The sequence below is a fragment of the Silurus meridionalis genome, chromosome 5, assembly GCF_014805685.1.
Source record: "Silurus meridionalis isolate SWU-2019-XX chromosome 5, ASM1480568v1, whole genome shotgun sequence".
Classification (NCBI taxonomy): Eukaryota; Metazoa; Chordata; class Actinopteri; order Siluriformes; family Siluridae; genus Silurus; species Silurus meridionalis.
In genome coordinates, this window is record NC_060888.1 from 11,196,523 (window position 1) to 11,213,612 (window position 17,090).

The 17,090-nt window shown below is 38.4% G+C and overlaps 1 protein-coding gene across 1 annotated transcript; it reads right to left on the bottom strand.

The window, feature by feature from the left end:
- Window positions 1–1,293: 1,293 nt before the first annotated feature.
- Window positions 1,294–10,015, bottom strand: LOC124386571 (zinc finger C4H2 domain-containing protein). The gene is made up of 5 exons (XM_046850498.1): window positions 9,826–10,015; window positions 9,190–9,361; window positions 6,990–7,162; window positions 6,730–6,892; window positions 1,294–2,024 (listed from the first exon to the last, which is right to left on the bottom strand). The coding sequence occupies exons 1-5, from the start codon at window positions 9,876–9,878 to the stop codon at window positions 1,911–1,913; spliced, it is 675 nt and encodes a 224-aa protein (XP_046706454.1). The 5' UTR covers window positions 9,879–10,015; the 3' UTR covers window positions 1,294–1,910.
- Between the last annotated feature and the right edge of the window lie 7,075 nt (window positions 10,016–17,090).

The window sequence follows — 17,090 nt, forward strand, 5'->3', positions numbered from 1 at the left end:
ATATATATATATATATATATATATATATATATATATATATATATATAAAAGTGTTTTAGCATATTTAATACATGAATTTCCCACTAGAATCTCTCTCTCGCTCTCTCAAGTGGAGACAATGGGCAATCAGAAAAAGACAGAATACAATGGTGACATCTAGTGGGCAAAAGAAAGAAAGACAATGGCAAAAACTAACAAAAACAAATTAGACCATACACACCACAGCCCCCCAAAAATAGAATTTTCCTCCACTTCCCCCAATTTATCCGTTATTCAGATACTTAATGTGCACAATGGTATGGGGCCTACATTGCCATAATTTTCTTTGTTGCTTTTGTTGTTCATAGTCACTAATTCAATCCATACCTTCAGAGAGGGAAGATTTTGAACTGAGTGCTGATGATAATGTGGATGGTCCTGCTTCTGTTTAGTCCAGAGGATGTAAGAAAAAAATTTCACATTTCGATTAGTCTGACAACAGAACAGTATTCCACTTTGCCACAGTCTATTTTAAATTAACTTTGGCCTAGAGGTCTGGAGTATTTCTGGATAATATTCACATATGGCTTCTTTGCATGATAGAGGTTTAGCCTGCATTTTCTGGATGGCATGGGGACTTGTGGTCACAGACAATGATTTCTGGAGAGGTTTCTGAGCCCATGCAGTGATTTCCATTATAAAATCATGTAGGTTTTTAATGCTTTGATGACTGAGGGCCTGAAGATCATAGGCATCCAATACTGGTTTTTGGCCTGGCCCCTTCAAAACGATTTCTCCAGATGTTTTGATATAATGTAGATATATTCGAAATCTGAGCAAATTAATGTTAAGGAACATTCATTTAAAATTGTTCCACTATTTGTAGGTGCAGTTTTGCAGATTGGTAACCCTCTGCCCATCTTTACTTCTGAAAGACTGACTCTATAGGATTCTTTTTTTATGGTACTGACATGTTGCCAATTAACCTAATAAGTTGCAAAATGTTCTTCCAGCTTTTTCTTTTTAATAACTTACTTTCCATCTTTTTGTTGCCCAGCTCTGACTTTTTTAGATTTATTTATTTTTGCCTCGGTTTAAACATTTGATATGTTATGTGTATTTGTGATTTGAAAATTACATTGTTTTATTTCTATTTTACACAGCATCCCAACATTCTTGAAACTGGGGTTGTAAAATAATAATATAATAGAATTGCTGCCTGAGTGCTACAAGATCTGAAAACAAGTTTTGTGCCACAAGCACTAAACCCCGATAAACCTGAGGAAATCAGTCAAAAAGAAAGAAAAAAAAACATCATTGCATGACATTTTATTGAAGAACCTATTTTTGTCAATTAAAATGCACAGTACACCATCTGACAAATATTAAAAATGGAAATATAAAAAACATTAAATGTTTAACACATTTCTGTAACAGAGACTAGGTATTTAATCAGGTTTTGTTCATTAAATGAACAAACTATTCACAAATTAATTACTTGAATTTTTTAAAACACCGAACATGCAAGACTAGAACTTTAGCATTATGTATGACTACTACAACTATTGTTTTATCCTAATTTAAACCATTTCAAGTTGTATGTTTCTGCTACCAGAACAAGACAAATACCATTTATGTTTAATAACAACCTACACTATCTATTACTTTTACTTGGTAATACATTTATTACTGAATAGATAAAAATGTCAAAAAAGAATGAATGCCAGTAGAAACAATAGAGCAGTAGAAATCATTACACATGGTTTTTAAAGTAATGCTAACAAAATTATTGCATGGATGATTCCAACAAAATCTTATAAAGTTTAATATATTTAAATCAAATACACAACACAAAAGGTACTACAGGAGGGTTTACAGTAAACAAGGCTCTATAGGGAAACTCTTACATGTAAAAATAAATTCCATTTGATTTACTCATCAGGCTTCCTCTTGGGTTTCTTGGGGTTCCTAGAACGACTCTTTGCTTTACACAGTGGACAAATAGGTGCATTGCGATGAATTTGCTGGTGACAAGAGAGGCATGCCTGTGTGCACAAGGGTAATACAAATTAATGATATATTGAATTCTCCCAGTAGCGTGTCCATTCAAATGCCAGTGTATAATGATTTTTATACAATAAATATTGTACATTATTTCAACATTGCTCATCACAGTGAAGATGCTTTCATTTTATTTTGTAAACTAGAGAATTAAAAAGGGACATCCATTAGATGGCATGTCAGGAAAAAAAACACCTCAGTTCATTCGGGTTCCAAGTCAAGGTTTAATGTTCAGCAATTTCATAAACAGCAGCATTAAACAAACCAATGAGCTCCATTTCACATCAAAACTTCCTGCCATGGACATAATTGCTGTCAAGATCTGCCCAAATCATACTAGAAGGAAATCCAGATGACTGGTAGTCAAAACAAAACTTCTTAATAGGTTTAAGAGGGTTTTAAAAGTAGCATTTATTACTTAATAACAATCTAAAATAGCAAGTCTAATACATAATCCTAACCCTTAACCCATGTGATGCGAGTCCTCAGAAAGTATAAATCAGTCATTATTCACAACAAATTGCAACAGAAAGAAAACCTGGTGTGCTGAAAGTAGCTTCTGGTGACAAATCATGCAATTTAATTGTCTGTACAGTCAACACAATGAGCGCATTTAATAGTGTGGATAAAATTTAAAAGGCATTTTTAGGATTCAAAGATCTTAATTGCTTTTTTTTTAATTAATATTCTACAATAGTCTATACCCATCTTAACTTACTGACTCATTAATGTCCATTAATTCAAAATCAATTACATTCAAAACCCCTTCTTCTACTGATATTAGCATATCACCTTTTTCAAGTGTTGCTTTAAGTGTTATTTCAAACAAAATGATAATAAATTTGATTCATTTCCTTAATACACCTTTGTGGTAAATCTACAGAATGGCTGTATTTTGGAACTTGAAGCAAAGTTGCATTTGTGAGATCTGTCAACACATTTAATACAAAGCCAAGTCAAAAAACAATGCACTTGTAAGCAGTGGATTTTTTATTTATTCAAATATCTGTTAAAATAGATTTTATTTATTTGTTAAATATAATGTAATTTTTTTCATATTTATTAATCACGAGTACATTTAGACTAGTTAGACAACACTAAGAGGTAACACAGAAAAAATCAGATTTTCAGTTTAGGTTGTTGCATATCAGTGATTTGACCTGAAGTATCTCATCACGGAATAACATACCATACCCTGTAATTCAGTGGTCCCCAACCCCCCGGGCCATGGACTGGCACCGGTCCGTGGGCCAATTGGTACCGGGCCGCACAGAAAGAATACATAACTTACATTATTTCTGTTTTATTTATTATCTGACTCTAAACGATGTTTTATTTCGGAAAATTATATAATTCCAGTCTATGCCACCACAAGAAATTTGCTGATTCATTAAGGAAGGAGAAGATATACAGGAGGTGGAGAGCTTTGTTGGCTAACAGTTAATGGTGTTACAACCTATTTCCATCCTTAGAATGACAAAATGTAAACTCCTGTTAGTTCCTTGGTATGCATGTCCTAAAGAGCACAATTTTTCAAGAAGATCAATTAGAGGCACTTTATTTTATATTTGAGTCTGTGCACTGAACTCATACAGAGGCTCACATAAAGCAGAACGGTTGATTGGATGGATTCAATCCACCACACAGTTCAGCAGAACAGTTCAGAAGCACTGCAGTCCATAGTGCAATAATTAACCGTTCTGTAAAAGATCCATTTGAATTCACAATGCGAATGTGTAATATACAGTGCATTGCAAAAGTATTCATACCCCTTAAATATTTCCACATTTTGTCACGATATAACCACAAACTTAAATGTATTTTATTGGGATTTTGTGTGATAGACAAACACAAAGTATTGCATAATTGTGACATGAAAGAAAAATAATACATGGTGTTAAAGATTTTTTACAAATAAAGTGTGGCGTGCATACGTATTTAGCACCCCTGAGGCAAATTACAGCTGCAAGACTTTATGGGTATGTCTCTAGCAGCTTTGCACATCTAGTGACAGTAATTCTTGCCCATTCTTCTTTGCAAGACAGCTCCAGATGAATCTGATTAAATAGAGAAAGTCTGTGAACGGCAACGTTTAAGTCTTGCCAAAGATTCTCGAAAGGGTTTAGGTCTGGACTTTTACTGGGCCATTCTAACACATGCATATGCCGTGTATTTAGTTATATTCATTTTCCATCAACTCTGACCAGCTTCCCTGTCCCTGCTGAAGAAAAGCATCCCCACAGCATGATGCTGCTACCACCGTGTTCCACACGGGGATAGTGTGTTCAGGCTGATGTGCAGTGTTGGTTTCCACCACACATACTGTTTTGCATGTAGGCCAAAAGGTTACATTTTGGTTTCATCTGACCACAGCACCTTCTTCCACGTTTGCTGTGTCCTGTACATGGCTTGTGTGCAAACGAGACTTCTTATTGTTTTTTTGTCAACAATAGCTTTCTTTTTGCCACTCTTCCATAATAGTCAGCTTGGTGGAGTGCACGACTAATACTCGTCCTGTGGACAGGCTTTCCCACCTGAGCTGTCCCACCTGAGCTCTGCAGCTCCTCCAGAGTTACTTGGATTCCTGGATCAATGCTCTTCTTTTTTCAGCCTCTCAGTTTAGGTGGACAGCCATGTCTTGGTAGGTTAGCAGTTGTGCCATACTCTGTCCATTTTCGGATAATGAATTGAACAGTGTTCTGTGAGATGTTCAAAGCTTGGGATATTTATTTATAACTTAACCCTGCTTTAAACTTCTACTCAATTTTATCTCTGACCTGTCTGGTGTGTTCTTTAGTCTTCATCGTGCAGTTTGCTCACTAATATTCTCTAACAAACCTCTGAGGATTTCACAGAACAGCTATAATTATACTGGGATTAAAGTATAAACAGTTACAAACCCGATTCCAAAAAAGTTGGGACACAACAAATTGTGAATAAAAACAGAATGCAATGATGTGGAAGTTTCAAATTTCAATATTCTATTCAGAATTCAACATAGATGACATATCAAATGTTTAAACTGAGAAAAATGTATCATTTTATGGGAAAAATAAGTTGATTTTAAATTTCATGGCATCAACTTTTTATAACAGTCTGAAAACGTCTAGGGACTGAGGAGACAAGTTGCTCAAGTTTAGGAATAGGAATGTTGTCCCATTCTTGTCTAATACAGGCTTCCAGTTGCTCAACTGTCTTAGGTCTTCTTTGTCGCATCTTCCTCTTTATGATGCGCCAAATGTTTTCTATGGGTGAACGATCTGGACTGCAGGTTGGCCATTTCAGTACCCGGATCCTTCTTCTACTCAGCCATGATGTTGTAATTGATGCAGTTTGTTGTCTGGCATTGTCATGTTTGAAAATGCAAGGTCTTCCCTGAAAGAGACGACGTCTTGATGGGAGCATATGTTGTTCTAGAACTTGGATATACCTTTCAGCATTGATGGTGCCTTTCCAGATGTGCAAGCTGCCCATGCCACACGCACTCATGCAACCCCATACCATCAGAGATTGGGTTGTCCTTATCCTCTTTAGTGCGGATGACATGGCGTCCCAGTTTTCCAACAAGAACTTAAAATTTTGATTCGTCTGACCACAGAACAGTTTTCCACTTTGCCACAGTCCATTTTAAATGAGCCTTGGCCCAGAGAAAACACCTGCGCTTCTGGATCATGTTTAGATATGGTTTCTTTTTTGACCTATAGAGTTTTAGCCGGCAGTGGTGAATGGCACGGTGGCTAGTTTTCACCAACAATGTTTTCTGGAAGTATTCCTGAGCCCATGTTGTGATTTTCATTACAGTAGCATTCCTGTATGTAATGCAGTGCCGTCTAAGGGCCCGAAGATCACGGGCACCCAGTATGGTTTTCCGGCCTTGATCCTTACACACAAAGATTGTTCCAGATTCTCTGAATCTTTGGATGATATTATGCACTATAGATGATGATAACTTCAAACTCTTTTCAAAATCTATATTCTATGGTAAATAAAATATAAGTTTATAAGATTTGTAAATTATTGCATTTCTGTTTTTTTCACAATTTGTACATTGTCCGAACTTTTTTGGAATCGGTTTTGTAGACTCTAATTACTAAATAGGTGACTTCTGAAGGCAGTTGATCGCACTGGATTTTATTTGCGAGGCATCAGAGTAAAGGTGGCTGAATACATATGCATGCCACAATTTTTAGCTTTTTATTTGTAGAAAATTTTTTGATAATATTGAAAATATTTGAAAATAAAATACAATTAAGTTTGTGGTTATAACGTGACAAAACGTGGAAATATTCAAGGGGTATTAATACTTTTGCAATGCACTGTAACTGTTATTCCAGATAGCAAATACACATCAACTGAAGTAGTTTAAATACTGTAAAATAGGTATTGTAAATTTTTTTAATCTGATAAGTGCAATACTCATGCATTATTTAATAATCAATACTAGTATTCCATGTATTTCATGCTGCACTAAGTGCAATTATTTTCTGATTCAATAAGCAATCAATGCCATACTTTCTACAGTAATACCTAATAGATAGAATTACCTTCTATTTTATTGACTTTATTTTTTGTTCTTTTTACTTTCTCACTGTGCTGCATTAAACGTTTACCTTACCTAGTAGTGTATTTACAGCATATTAATTACACTAACTATTTGTATACTAACCAGGATTGTGATTTAATTCTTACCTTCATGGGTGGAGGCTGCTGTCTGAAAGTGGCAGGCTGTCGTGGATCTTGTTTTCTTGAGACCTGAAGCTGTTGAGCTGCAGCAGCGGCTGCTGCTAGAGATTCAGGAATGATGGGTTCATGTGGCTCTTTCTGCCATTCAGCCTTCTGCTTCTCAAAGTAACTACATGGGGGGAAAAAGAGCCAAACTCTGTAATTTATACTCTTTATAGATCAACTACTGCAGATGGTATTTTTGATTGAGCTTAAAAATTACTCACTCTAGTGAAAGCCTCTCTTCTTCTTCGTTAAGGTTGGGCAGCCGGTTCAGGCCAAGAGTCATTCTCAGAGCATCAACATGCTCTTTTAGGGGCTTGTATTCATCATGGAGGCGTCGTGTTGTTTCCAAAAGTTTGTTTAGATCATTTTCTGACTGCTTGATGGTGCTCTCCATCTGCAGAAATCAAGGATACAAAAGATACTTTAGCTGCCCCATGGGGTAGCAATACATATGAGATGTTGGAAAAGAAAATTCTTAAAGATTCCTAATCATAAAAATGGACTCATGACCCACAGTAAACCATATACCTTCATGTAAACATGACTGCATACAACATTAACAGGAAGTTAGAAGCAGATTTTGTAATTAAAATCTATTACACTATGCATGCAGTTTTCTGTTTGAGAATGTAAATATACAATACAAAAAACAATATAAGTAACTGTTTGGAATTTTGTATAATTTAGTATAGGCACAACCTTTTTTATTATTTACTTAATGTTACTGAAATGTATTTATTAAACATTCTTTCCATTTTTATCTGTCAGGTAGATATTTGCACAATGCTCTGCCTTTGTGCCATTCACCCTCATTATCACTGGCCAAAAGAATTGATCTACCATGCACACTAGTTTTTTGTAATTAAATGACAGGGATATGTATTGTGACATAAGATGTCTGCTTTCAGTAAGGAACAATTTGTTGATATTTTGTGATCAATTAAGGGGTAGACAAATCATAGATACGATACCACATAAACACTTTAATATGCCACCAAGTTCCATTAATGTGTTGCCCGGATATCAAACAGAAAGATAAAAAGTGCTCACTTACTTAATGTAATGTATGGTAAACTGGTTAGTTACGTTTATTCATACCGCGATTTTTGAGAAATTGAGGGCTGTAGACCAGTCATTATGTAAAATTATTTCAGTCTGTCTTGCATCTTTACATGGTCCCAGAATGTAGAACATTCTAAAATTTATCCGAACAAGCAAATTAATCTTCTTAATAATTTTTACCAACAGCCACAGCAGGTGTTACACTATAGTTTCAGCACCTTGACCTCATCCTGCAATATAAAGGCAAACCAAATAAAATAGTCTGACAAATAATACAGTTGGTTTTTTTCCCCTCTGGTTATGAAATGAAACAAGATAAACTTCTGACTGTCATCAGCAGTCTACTGAAGCTGTACCTACTTGTCAGCCTGGCAACTATGAATAAAAACAATAATCTAGACCCAGAGATGGCAAAAGTACACACATCCATTACTTAAGTAGAAGTACAGATACTCGTGTTTTTAAAGACTGGTAAACGTTGCATACTGACTACACTTTTTCACTCAAGTTAAAGTAAAGGAGTTTGGGTTCTGACATGTACTTAAGTAAAAAGTAGCCGTTACTACTACCTGTTTTAGTGTCACACTGGTAACTGGACCTTACATCATATTAATATATTGAAATAAAACAATTTCAAATTTTGTTATCTAATGAATGTATACCAGGTTGAACAACCACATATAGAACTCAAGCAGAGCAAAGATGATGATCAGAATGTCTCAGTTTTCAGTCATGTTTACATCTCTGACTCCCTCTGTCTCCTCCACATTAGCCCCATACTTATTGCCTTCTGCCTTGCTTGTTGTTAGCTTCATAGGCTAGCCTACGTATGTGGTGTGTGATAGCCAGGAAATGATATACCAATGGTATTTTGAAAACGCCACGCAATGACAAGAAACAGGTTGATGGGCTGAAAACGCCATGCAATCAGAAGAAAATATATTGAAAATATCGATCATTTCACTGAATAGATTAAAACTAAAGTAACAATCCTGGTTTAAAAATGTAAGAACTAGAAAGTACAGATATTTGTCGAAGAATTAGTGAAAGTAAAAAGTTGTCAGAAAAATAAATAGTTGATACCAGAAAAAAAATCTACATGTACTTGTACTTTATTACTTTCCATCTCTGGCTAGACCCATATCATGTTTGCCCTGGGCTACTAAATATTTACCATTGTATTAGGTGGCTACACTCATACTTGATTACTGGAGCACTCATGCTCAAGACAAATCACACTTTTACGAGTACTGTGATGGGAACTGGTAAAAATAATTTGGTTGTATTTAATAAACATTCCATACATTCTAGTGAGGAAAACAGGTGAAATAAAATAAGCACTCTGATTTGGATACACACCACATTGATATCAGCATGGATCAGGCGTAGTTCCTCAACATGGGCCATCTTCTCCTGAAGGAGCAGGTCCATCTCCTGCTTGTATTCTCTCAAGTGTTTCTCTTCGGCTTCAAGAGCTTCAAACTCGCTTTTTAGCCTAGATTTGATCTTCTGCAGCTGGAGAGTTTTGTTCCTAAAGTACATGTCGAAACAACGGCAAAAAAAAATGGTCATCAAACAGAAGGGAAAAATACTCAAGTCTGAATTATTTGCGCTGTGTCTATACATTGCAAATAGTTTTATATAAGCGTTGTTCTTGCAATAACTCCAAAACACAAACCATATGTTGCTAACGTTAGTTTTTTATCTAGGCTTGCTCCTTTGTTCGCCAAACAATTATACGCCGTCTTGCCATCTACCACAACATCCACACAAAAAAACCCTCGAAACGGGCTACATGAAATCAATGCGGGCAAAACGTGTTATGCATTAATATGAAACGTATATACACAACAGCTATTAGTTGTACGAGTAACGTTTGCAAACCCAACCCAGAATCTAAATAAGCAAAGCAGATACACTAGCCCAACACCAAGGAGCTAGCTCGTTAGCCCACCGGCTACAAGAGAGGAAAGGCGAGTGCATTTTTTGTTTTACCTTATTTCCAATATATTTTCTAATTTGCACATTATTTCTTGCTCATCTGTCATGGTTTTAGTGTCAACAATTATGTGCTAATATAAATAAATACTAGCTAACTATTCAAAAACCCGCCTGTAAATAAATACAACGCAGTTATAAGTAGCAGCTAACTGTACACGGTAGCGCATGCGCAGATCCGTTTATTGCTGCCGACTAGATACGGTTGTCTACGTGTGCTGATGTTGAAATAGCTCTGTCACGGTAAATGACCTGTAATACAATAATTGTGCATACTGATAACAAGAACGCGGAAATTAGCAGTACCCCTTTCTTTAACTGCAGCTGCTAAAACAGCAAAAAACACTAATGATGATAATAATAATATTATGAATAATAATAATAATAATAATAATAATAATAATAATAATAATTAGTACCAAGTCTTCAAGACAGAGGAGTCTGTGCTTTCCAGGTTCCTTAGAAATATTAGTTTTTGTATCTTTACATTACAAGAAACAATATGAAGAAACAATATGTGCCACCACAAGTACTAAATCTTGTTTAAAAAAGCATGCTTACATTTACAAAGACACTGCCACTCCTAACATAAAAGTCTCCTAACAGAAAATTCATTATATATATATATATATATATATATATATATATATATATATATATATATATATATATATAAAATGTGTTTACATTTAAGGCATTTGGCTGATGCTCTTATCCAAAGTGACTTACAATTATCTCATTTATACAACTGAGCAGTTAAGGGTTAAGGGCCTTGCTCAGGGCAGTGGCAGCTTGGTGGTGGTGGTGGTGGTGGTGGGATTTGAACTTATAACCTTCTGATCCAAAGGCCATCATCTTCTTCTTCTTCTTCTTTTTCTTCTACTTTCGGCTGCTCCCATTAGGGGTCGCCCCAGCGGATCATCCGTCTCCATACCACCCTGTCCTCTACATCTGCCTCTTTTACACCAACTACCTGCATGTCTTCCCTCACCACATCCATGAACCTCCTCCTTGGCCTTCCTCTTTTCCTCCTACCTGGTGGCTCCATCCTCAGCATTCTCCTACCAATATAATTCATGTCCCTCCTCTGCACATGTCCAAACCATCTCAATCTCGCCTCCCTCACCTTGTCACCAAAACATCCTACATGCTGTCCCTCTAATAAACTCATTTCTAATCTTATCCATCCTCGTCACTCCCAACGAAAACCTCAACATCTTCAGCTCTGCTACCTCCAGCTCCACCTCCTGTCTTTTACTCAATGCCACTGTCTCTAATCCATACAACATCGCAGGTCTCACCACAGTCCTATAAACTTTCCTTTCATTTTGCAGATACCCTACTATCACAAATCACTCCTGTCACTCTTCTCCACCCTGCCTGCACTCTTTTCTTCACTTCTCTAACACACTCTCCATTACTTTGCACTGTTGACCCCAGGTACCTGAATTCCTCCACCTTCTCCAGCTCTTCTCCTGCAACCGCACCACTCCACTGCCCTCCCTCTCATTCACACACATGTACTCTGTCTTACTCCTACTGAGTTTCATTCCCCTTCTCTCCAGTGCATATCTCCACCTCTCCAGGCTCTTCTCAACCTGCTCCCTACTCTCACAACAAATCACAATATCATCCACAAACATCATAGTCCAGGGAGACTCCTGTCTGACCTCGTCCGTCAACCTGTCCATCACCACTGCAAACAGGAAAGGGCTCAGGGCCGATCCTTGATGCAGTCCAACCTTCACCCTGAACCAGTCTGTCGTACCTACTGCACACTTCACTGCCGTCACACTGTCCTCATACATGTCCTGCACCACCACCCTCACGTACTTCTCTGACACACCTGACTTCCTCATACAATACCACAACTCCTCTCTTTGCACCCTGTCGTACGCCTTCTCTAAATCCACAAATCCACAATGCAATTCCTTCTGTCCTTCTCTATACTTCTCCATCAACATTCTTAAAGCAAATAAGGCATCTGTGGTGCTCTTCCTTGGCATGAAACCATACTGTTGCTCACAGATGGTCACCTCTTCTCTCAGCCTGGCTTCCACTACTCTTTCCCATAACTTCAAGGTGTGACTGATCAACTTAATTCCCCTGTAGTTACTGCAGGTCCTTTATGTTTAAAGATCAGTACCAGCACACTTCTTCTCCATTCCTCAGGCATCTTCTCACCTTCCAAAATCCTGTTAAACAATCTGGTCAAAACTCCACTGCCATCTCTCCTAAACATCTCACGCTTTTACCGGTATGTCATCTGGTCCAACCGACTTTCCACTCTTCATCCTCTTATTCGCTGCTCTCACTTCCTCCTTACTAATCTTATCTACATCCTGCTTCACCAACTCCACATCATCCAACCTTCTCTCTCTCTGATTTTCCTCATTCATCAGCTGCTCAAAATACTCCCTCCACCTTCTCAACACACTCTCCTCACTAGTCAACACATTTCCTCTCCATCCTTTACTGCTCTAACTTGCAGTACATCCTTCCCAGCTCGGTCCCTCTGCCTGGCCAATCGGTATAAATCCTTTTCTCCTTCCTTAGTGTCCAACCTCTCATACAGCTCCTCATATGCCTTTTCCTTGGCTTTCGCCACATCCCTCTTAATCTCCTTGTACTCCTGCCTACTTTTCTCATCACTCTGTCTAGCCCACTTCTGTTTTGCCAACCTCTTTCTCCTTATGCTCTCCTGCACTTCCTCATTCCACCACCACGTCTCCTTGTCTTGCTTTCTATTTCCAGATGTCACACCAAGTACTTTTCTAGCTGCCTCCCTCAACACTCCTGCAGTAGTTGCCCAATCATCCAACACCTCCTTAACACCACTGAGCCTCTGTCTGACCCTTTTCCCTGAACCTCACACTACACTCTTCCTCCTTCAGTTTCCACCATCTTATTCTTCTTTCAGTCCTCACGCTCCTCCTCTTCTTCTTCTCCTCCAAAACCATCCTACAGACCACCATCCGCTGCTGTCTAGCTACACTGTCCCCTGCCAACACCTTACAGTCTTCAATCTCCTTCAGGTTGCATCTCCTGCATAGCACATAGTCCACCTGTGTGCACCTTCCTCCACACTTATACGTCACCCTATGATCCTCCTTCTTCTTAAAATAAGTGTTCACCACTGCCATTTCCATCCTTTTAACAAAATCTACCACCATCTGCCCTTCCACATTCCTCTCCTTAAAACCATACCTACCCATCACCTCCTCATCACCTCTGTTCCCTTCACCTACATGCCCATTAAAGTCTGCCCCAATCACCAATCGTTCTTTCCTAGGTACACCATCTACCACTTCATCTAATTTACTCCAGAATCTTTCCTTCTCCTCCATCTCACAGCCAACTTGTGGAGCATAGGCACTGATGACATTTATCATCATCCCTTCAAATTCCACCTTCACGATCATCACCCTATCAGAAACTCTCTTCACCTCCACTACACTCTTACTGTACTCTTCCTTCAGAATCACCCCTACACCATTTCTCTTTCCATCCACACCATGATAAAACAGTTTAAACCCACCTCCAATGCTCCTGGCCTTACTCCCTTTCCACTTGGTCTCCTGAATACAGCATATCTACCTTTCTCCTCTCCATCATATCAGCTATCTCTCTCCCTTTACCCGTCATAGTACCAACATTTAAAGTACCAACCCGAACCTCCACTCTCCTGCACTGCACCTTTCCCTGCCGTCTCTGTAGACGTCTTCCTCCTCTCCTTCTCCTCCTATGGCCAACAGTAGCCCAATTTCCACCGGTACCCTGTCGGCTAACGAAACCTGTGGCGGTCGTTGTTAACCAGGGCCTCGACCGATCCGGTATGAAATTCTCATTTGTGATCTGCATATTTGATTTGGCACGTTTTATGTTGGTTTGAATGCTAAACTAAAGTATATGCTTGCTGTGCTAGTTTTCTCTAGCAGCCCATCAAGCGACCACCTGCAAACAGCATGGCCAATTTTACACTCGGACTGAATGCAGGTAAATGAAGTACATATAGCTTGGAAGTACAGGCCGTTTTAATAGTAATAGTAATAGTATTCTTTATTTAGGTGCTCAATTCATTTTAGTAAATGAGAGCTTTAATATACATGTTGCAGTTTGAAAAGTTAGTACATTTATCATTTGCAGTTAGCATACTTTGTTGTTTGTTTACTAAAGGTTAACATTATCAAAGCAAACATGGAAAATACTGAGAAAGACCTAATGAGTAAGGTATTGGGGCTCTACTTCAAGGCATGACCTCAGATGAAAACTACTTAAAATGAGAATAATAAGAGCAGCACTGAGGCAGAGCTGTCTGCGGGATCTTACCAGAATTGCAGTGGAGAAGGGCACTTAGCAGAGACAGAAGAAAATAATCATTCTAAAGCATCTAATGGTGAGTTTAGCCTCCACATGTTTCTTGCATTTAATATCTTTAATATTACGTGGACAACTGATCATCTCACTCATATGTGATGCTTGTTGAACATCCCATTAAAAATAGTTCTTTCCACAACATTTTAGAATGTAGTTGTGCAATTCTGTGTTCATTCATCAATAAGAGTATTAACGAGTTTGGTTGCTGAAGTTAGGTTAGAAAGCCTGGTGTGCAGTCATTGTTAGTTACGCTCTAGGTATCTCACTTTTACAGATTAATCATGGCAAATAATGTATTAATGGCCATTGTCATGATGGAACAATTTTGGAAGCTGTGCCACATACAGTATGAGTGTAATGATGGCCTCATACGTCTGGCCATATCGGAAATTATTCTCAGCATCAGCAAAGTGAAATAGTAACAAGTTACAAAAGTGCTTTGAGTCTCTATCAGCGATTAAATCTACACTGGTTCACTAGATTACACATTTAAGATTATTCAGACTAAGTTTGTTAAACAGATTTTTTTGTAAAAGACCATTTTCTACTACCTCTGTGCCAGAAAAGAGAAGAGACTTGTGGTATACTTACCTTTTACCCTGAGAGAAGGTGGTACCAGTCAAACAGTGTTAGAGGATCTCTGGCAGCGTGGTGCAGTGTGAGAAGTGATGAGGTATCTGATTTAAAAGTGTGCTGGTCCATTTTTGGCTTTGTAGGCAAGCATCAGTGTTTTGAATATGATGCGTGCAACTACCGGACACCAGTGGATGGAGTGCAGCAGTGGGCTGGGGTGCGAAGTTGAAGTTGAAGTTGAACACAAATGGCACAACTGAAAGTTTGTTTATTATGCTGAACATTGGTTGGACCATCTCTCTTATAATAATATTTAGGGTAGCACAATTCTCCAGTGAAACAGAAGATTTATATTCTCATTGCAGATGCATTTAAGTTTTGCTGGTTGTGAATAACATATTTTTTTCCCTCAACATAAGCAACCTCACTTATGCAGCTGAATCATATTAAATCAATGCAGTCATGTTCTGAAATCTATTCTTAAGTCTCTAGGGCAATTGACTTATTTAAAACAGTAAAGCAGCACATTAAAGCTTTTGGTTGGAGATATTCACTAAGCGCAAACGAGTGTTTACCATGTGTACACATACTTATGGCCCTTTTTAGTGTGCCTACTATTATCTCTTGGCAGTAAAACATTGGATTGATGCTGAACCAGGTAATGATTAAAACAAGCTCTGATAATTGTTTTTAACAGAGGTGACAAAAGTACACACATGCTTCACTTAAGTACTGTAGATGTACACATACTTCTTTCAGCTGCTGAAAGAAGATCATCCTTCTCCATACTACCCTGTCATTTACATCTGCCTCTTTCAAATTAACCACCTGCATGTCTTCCCTCACCACATCCATAAACCTCCTCCTTTGCCTTCAATTTATTTCCTCCATCTTCAGCATTTTTTTACCGATTAACCCAATGTCCCTCCTCTGCACATGACCAAACCATCTCAATTGAGCCTCCCTCACTTTGTATCCAAAATGCCCTACATATGTGGTCCCTCTAATTAACTAATTTTTAATCCTGTCCATTCTAGTCACTCCTAATGAAAATCTCAGCCTCTGTAACTACACCACCTACAGCTTCACCTCCTGTTAGTTAATGGAGTTAATTAGTTAATGTCTCTAAACCATACAACATAGCAGGTCTTACCACAATCCTATAAACAGATACTCTTCTATTACAAATCACTCCTGCCACTCTTCACCACCAACTCCACCCTGCCTGCACTCTATTTTTTCACACTCTCCATTACTTTGCACTGTTAACCCCAGGTACCTGAACTACTCCACCTTCTCCACCTTTTCTCCCTGCAACCGCATCTCCCTCTCATTCACACAAATGTACTCTGTCTTACTCCTACTGACTTTCATTCCCCTTCTCTCCAGCATATACCTCTACCTCTCTAGGCTCTTCTTAACCAAATATCATACTCCACAGAGACTCCTGTCTGACTTCGTCCGTCAACCTGTTCATTACCACTGCAAACAGAAAAGGGCTCAGAGCCAATCCTTGATGCATTCCCACCTCCACCTTGAACCAGTTTGTCTTTCCCACTGCACACTTCACTGCTGTCACACTGCCCTCACACACATCCGGCACCACCCTCAAATACTTCTCTACCACAACCCCTCTCTCACACCCTGTCGTATGCTTTCTCTAAATCCACAAACACACAATACAACTCATTCTAAACTTGTCTACTGTATACGTCTTCATCAATTTTGTAAAGCAAATATTGCAGCTTTTGTGCTCTTCCTCAGCATAAAACCATTTTGTAGCTCACCTCTTCGCTTTCACTACTCTTTGCAATAACTTCATGGTGTGACTGATCTGCTTTATTCCCCTGTAGTTACTGCACTTACTCCATTATTCTTAAAAACCGGTACCAGCACACTCCTTTTCCATTCCTCAGGCAACCTCTCACCTTCCAGAATTTTGTTAAACAATCTTGTTAACTCCACTGCCATCTCTTCTAATCCTCCACCCTTCTACTTTTTTCATCTGGGCCAACCGACTTTCCACTCTTCATTCTCTTAATAGCTGCTCTCACTTCCTCATTACTAATCCTATCCACTTCCTGCATCACCATCTCCACATCATCCTCCTCTCTCTCTCTCTCTCTCTCTCTCTCTCTCTCTCTCTCTCTCTCTCTCTCTCATTTTCTTTATTCCTCAGCTGCTCAAAATACTCCCTCCACACCTTCTCACCACACTCTGCTCACTAGTCAACATATTTCCTCATAGAAGTACAGATACTCATTTAAAATACTCTGGTAAACGTTGATGTCCTGACTACACTATTTTTACTC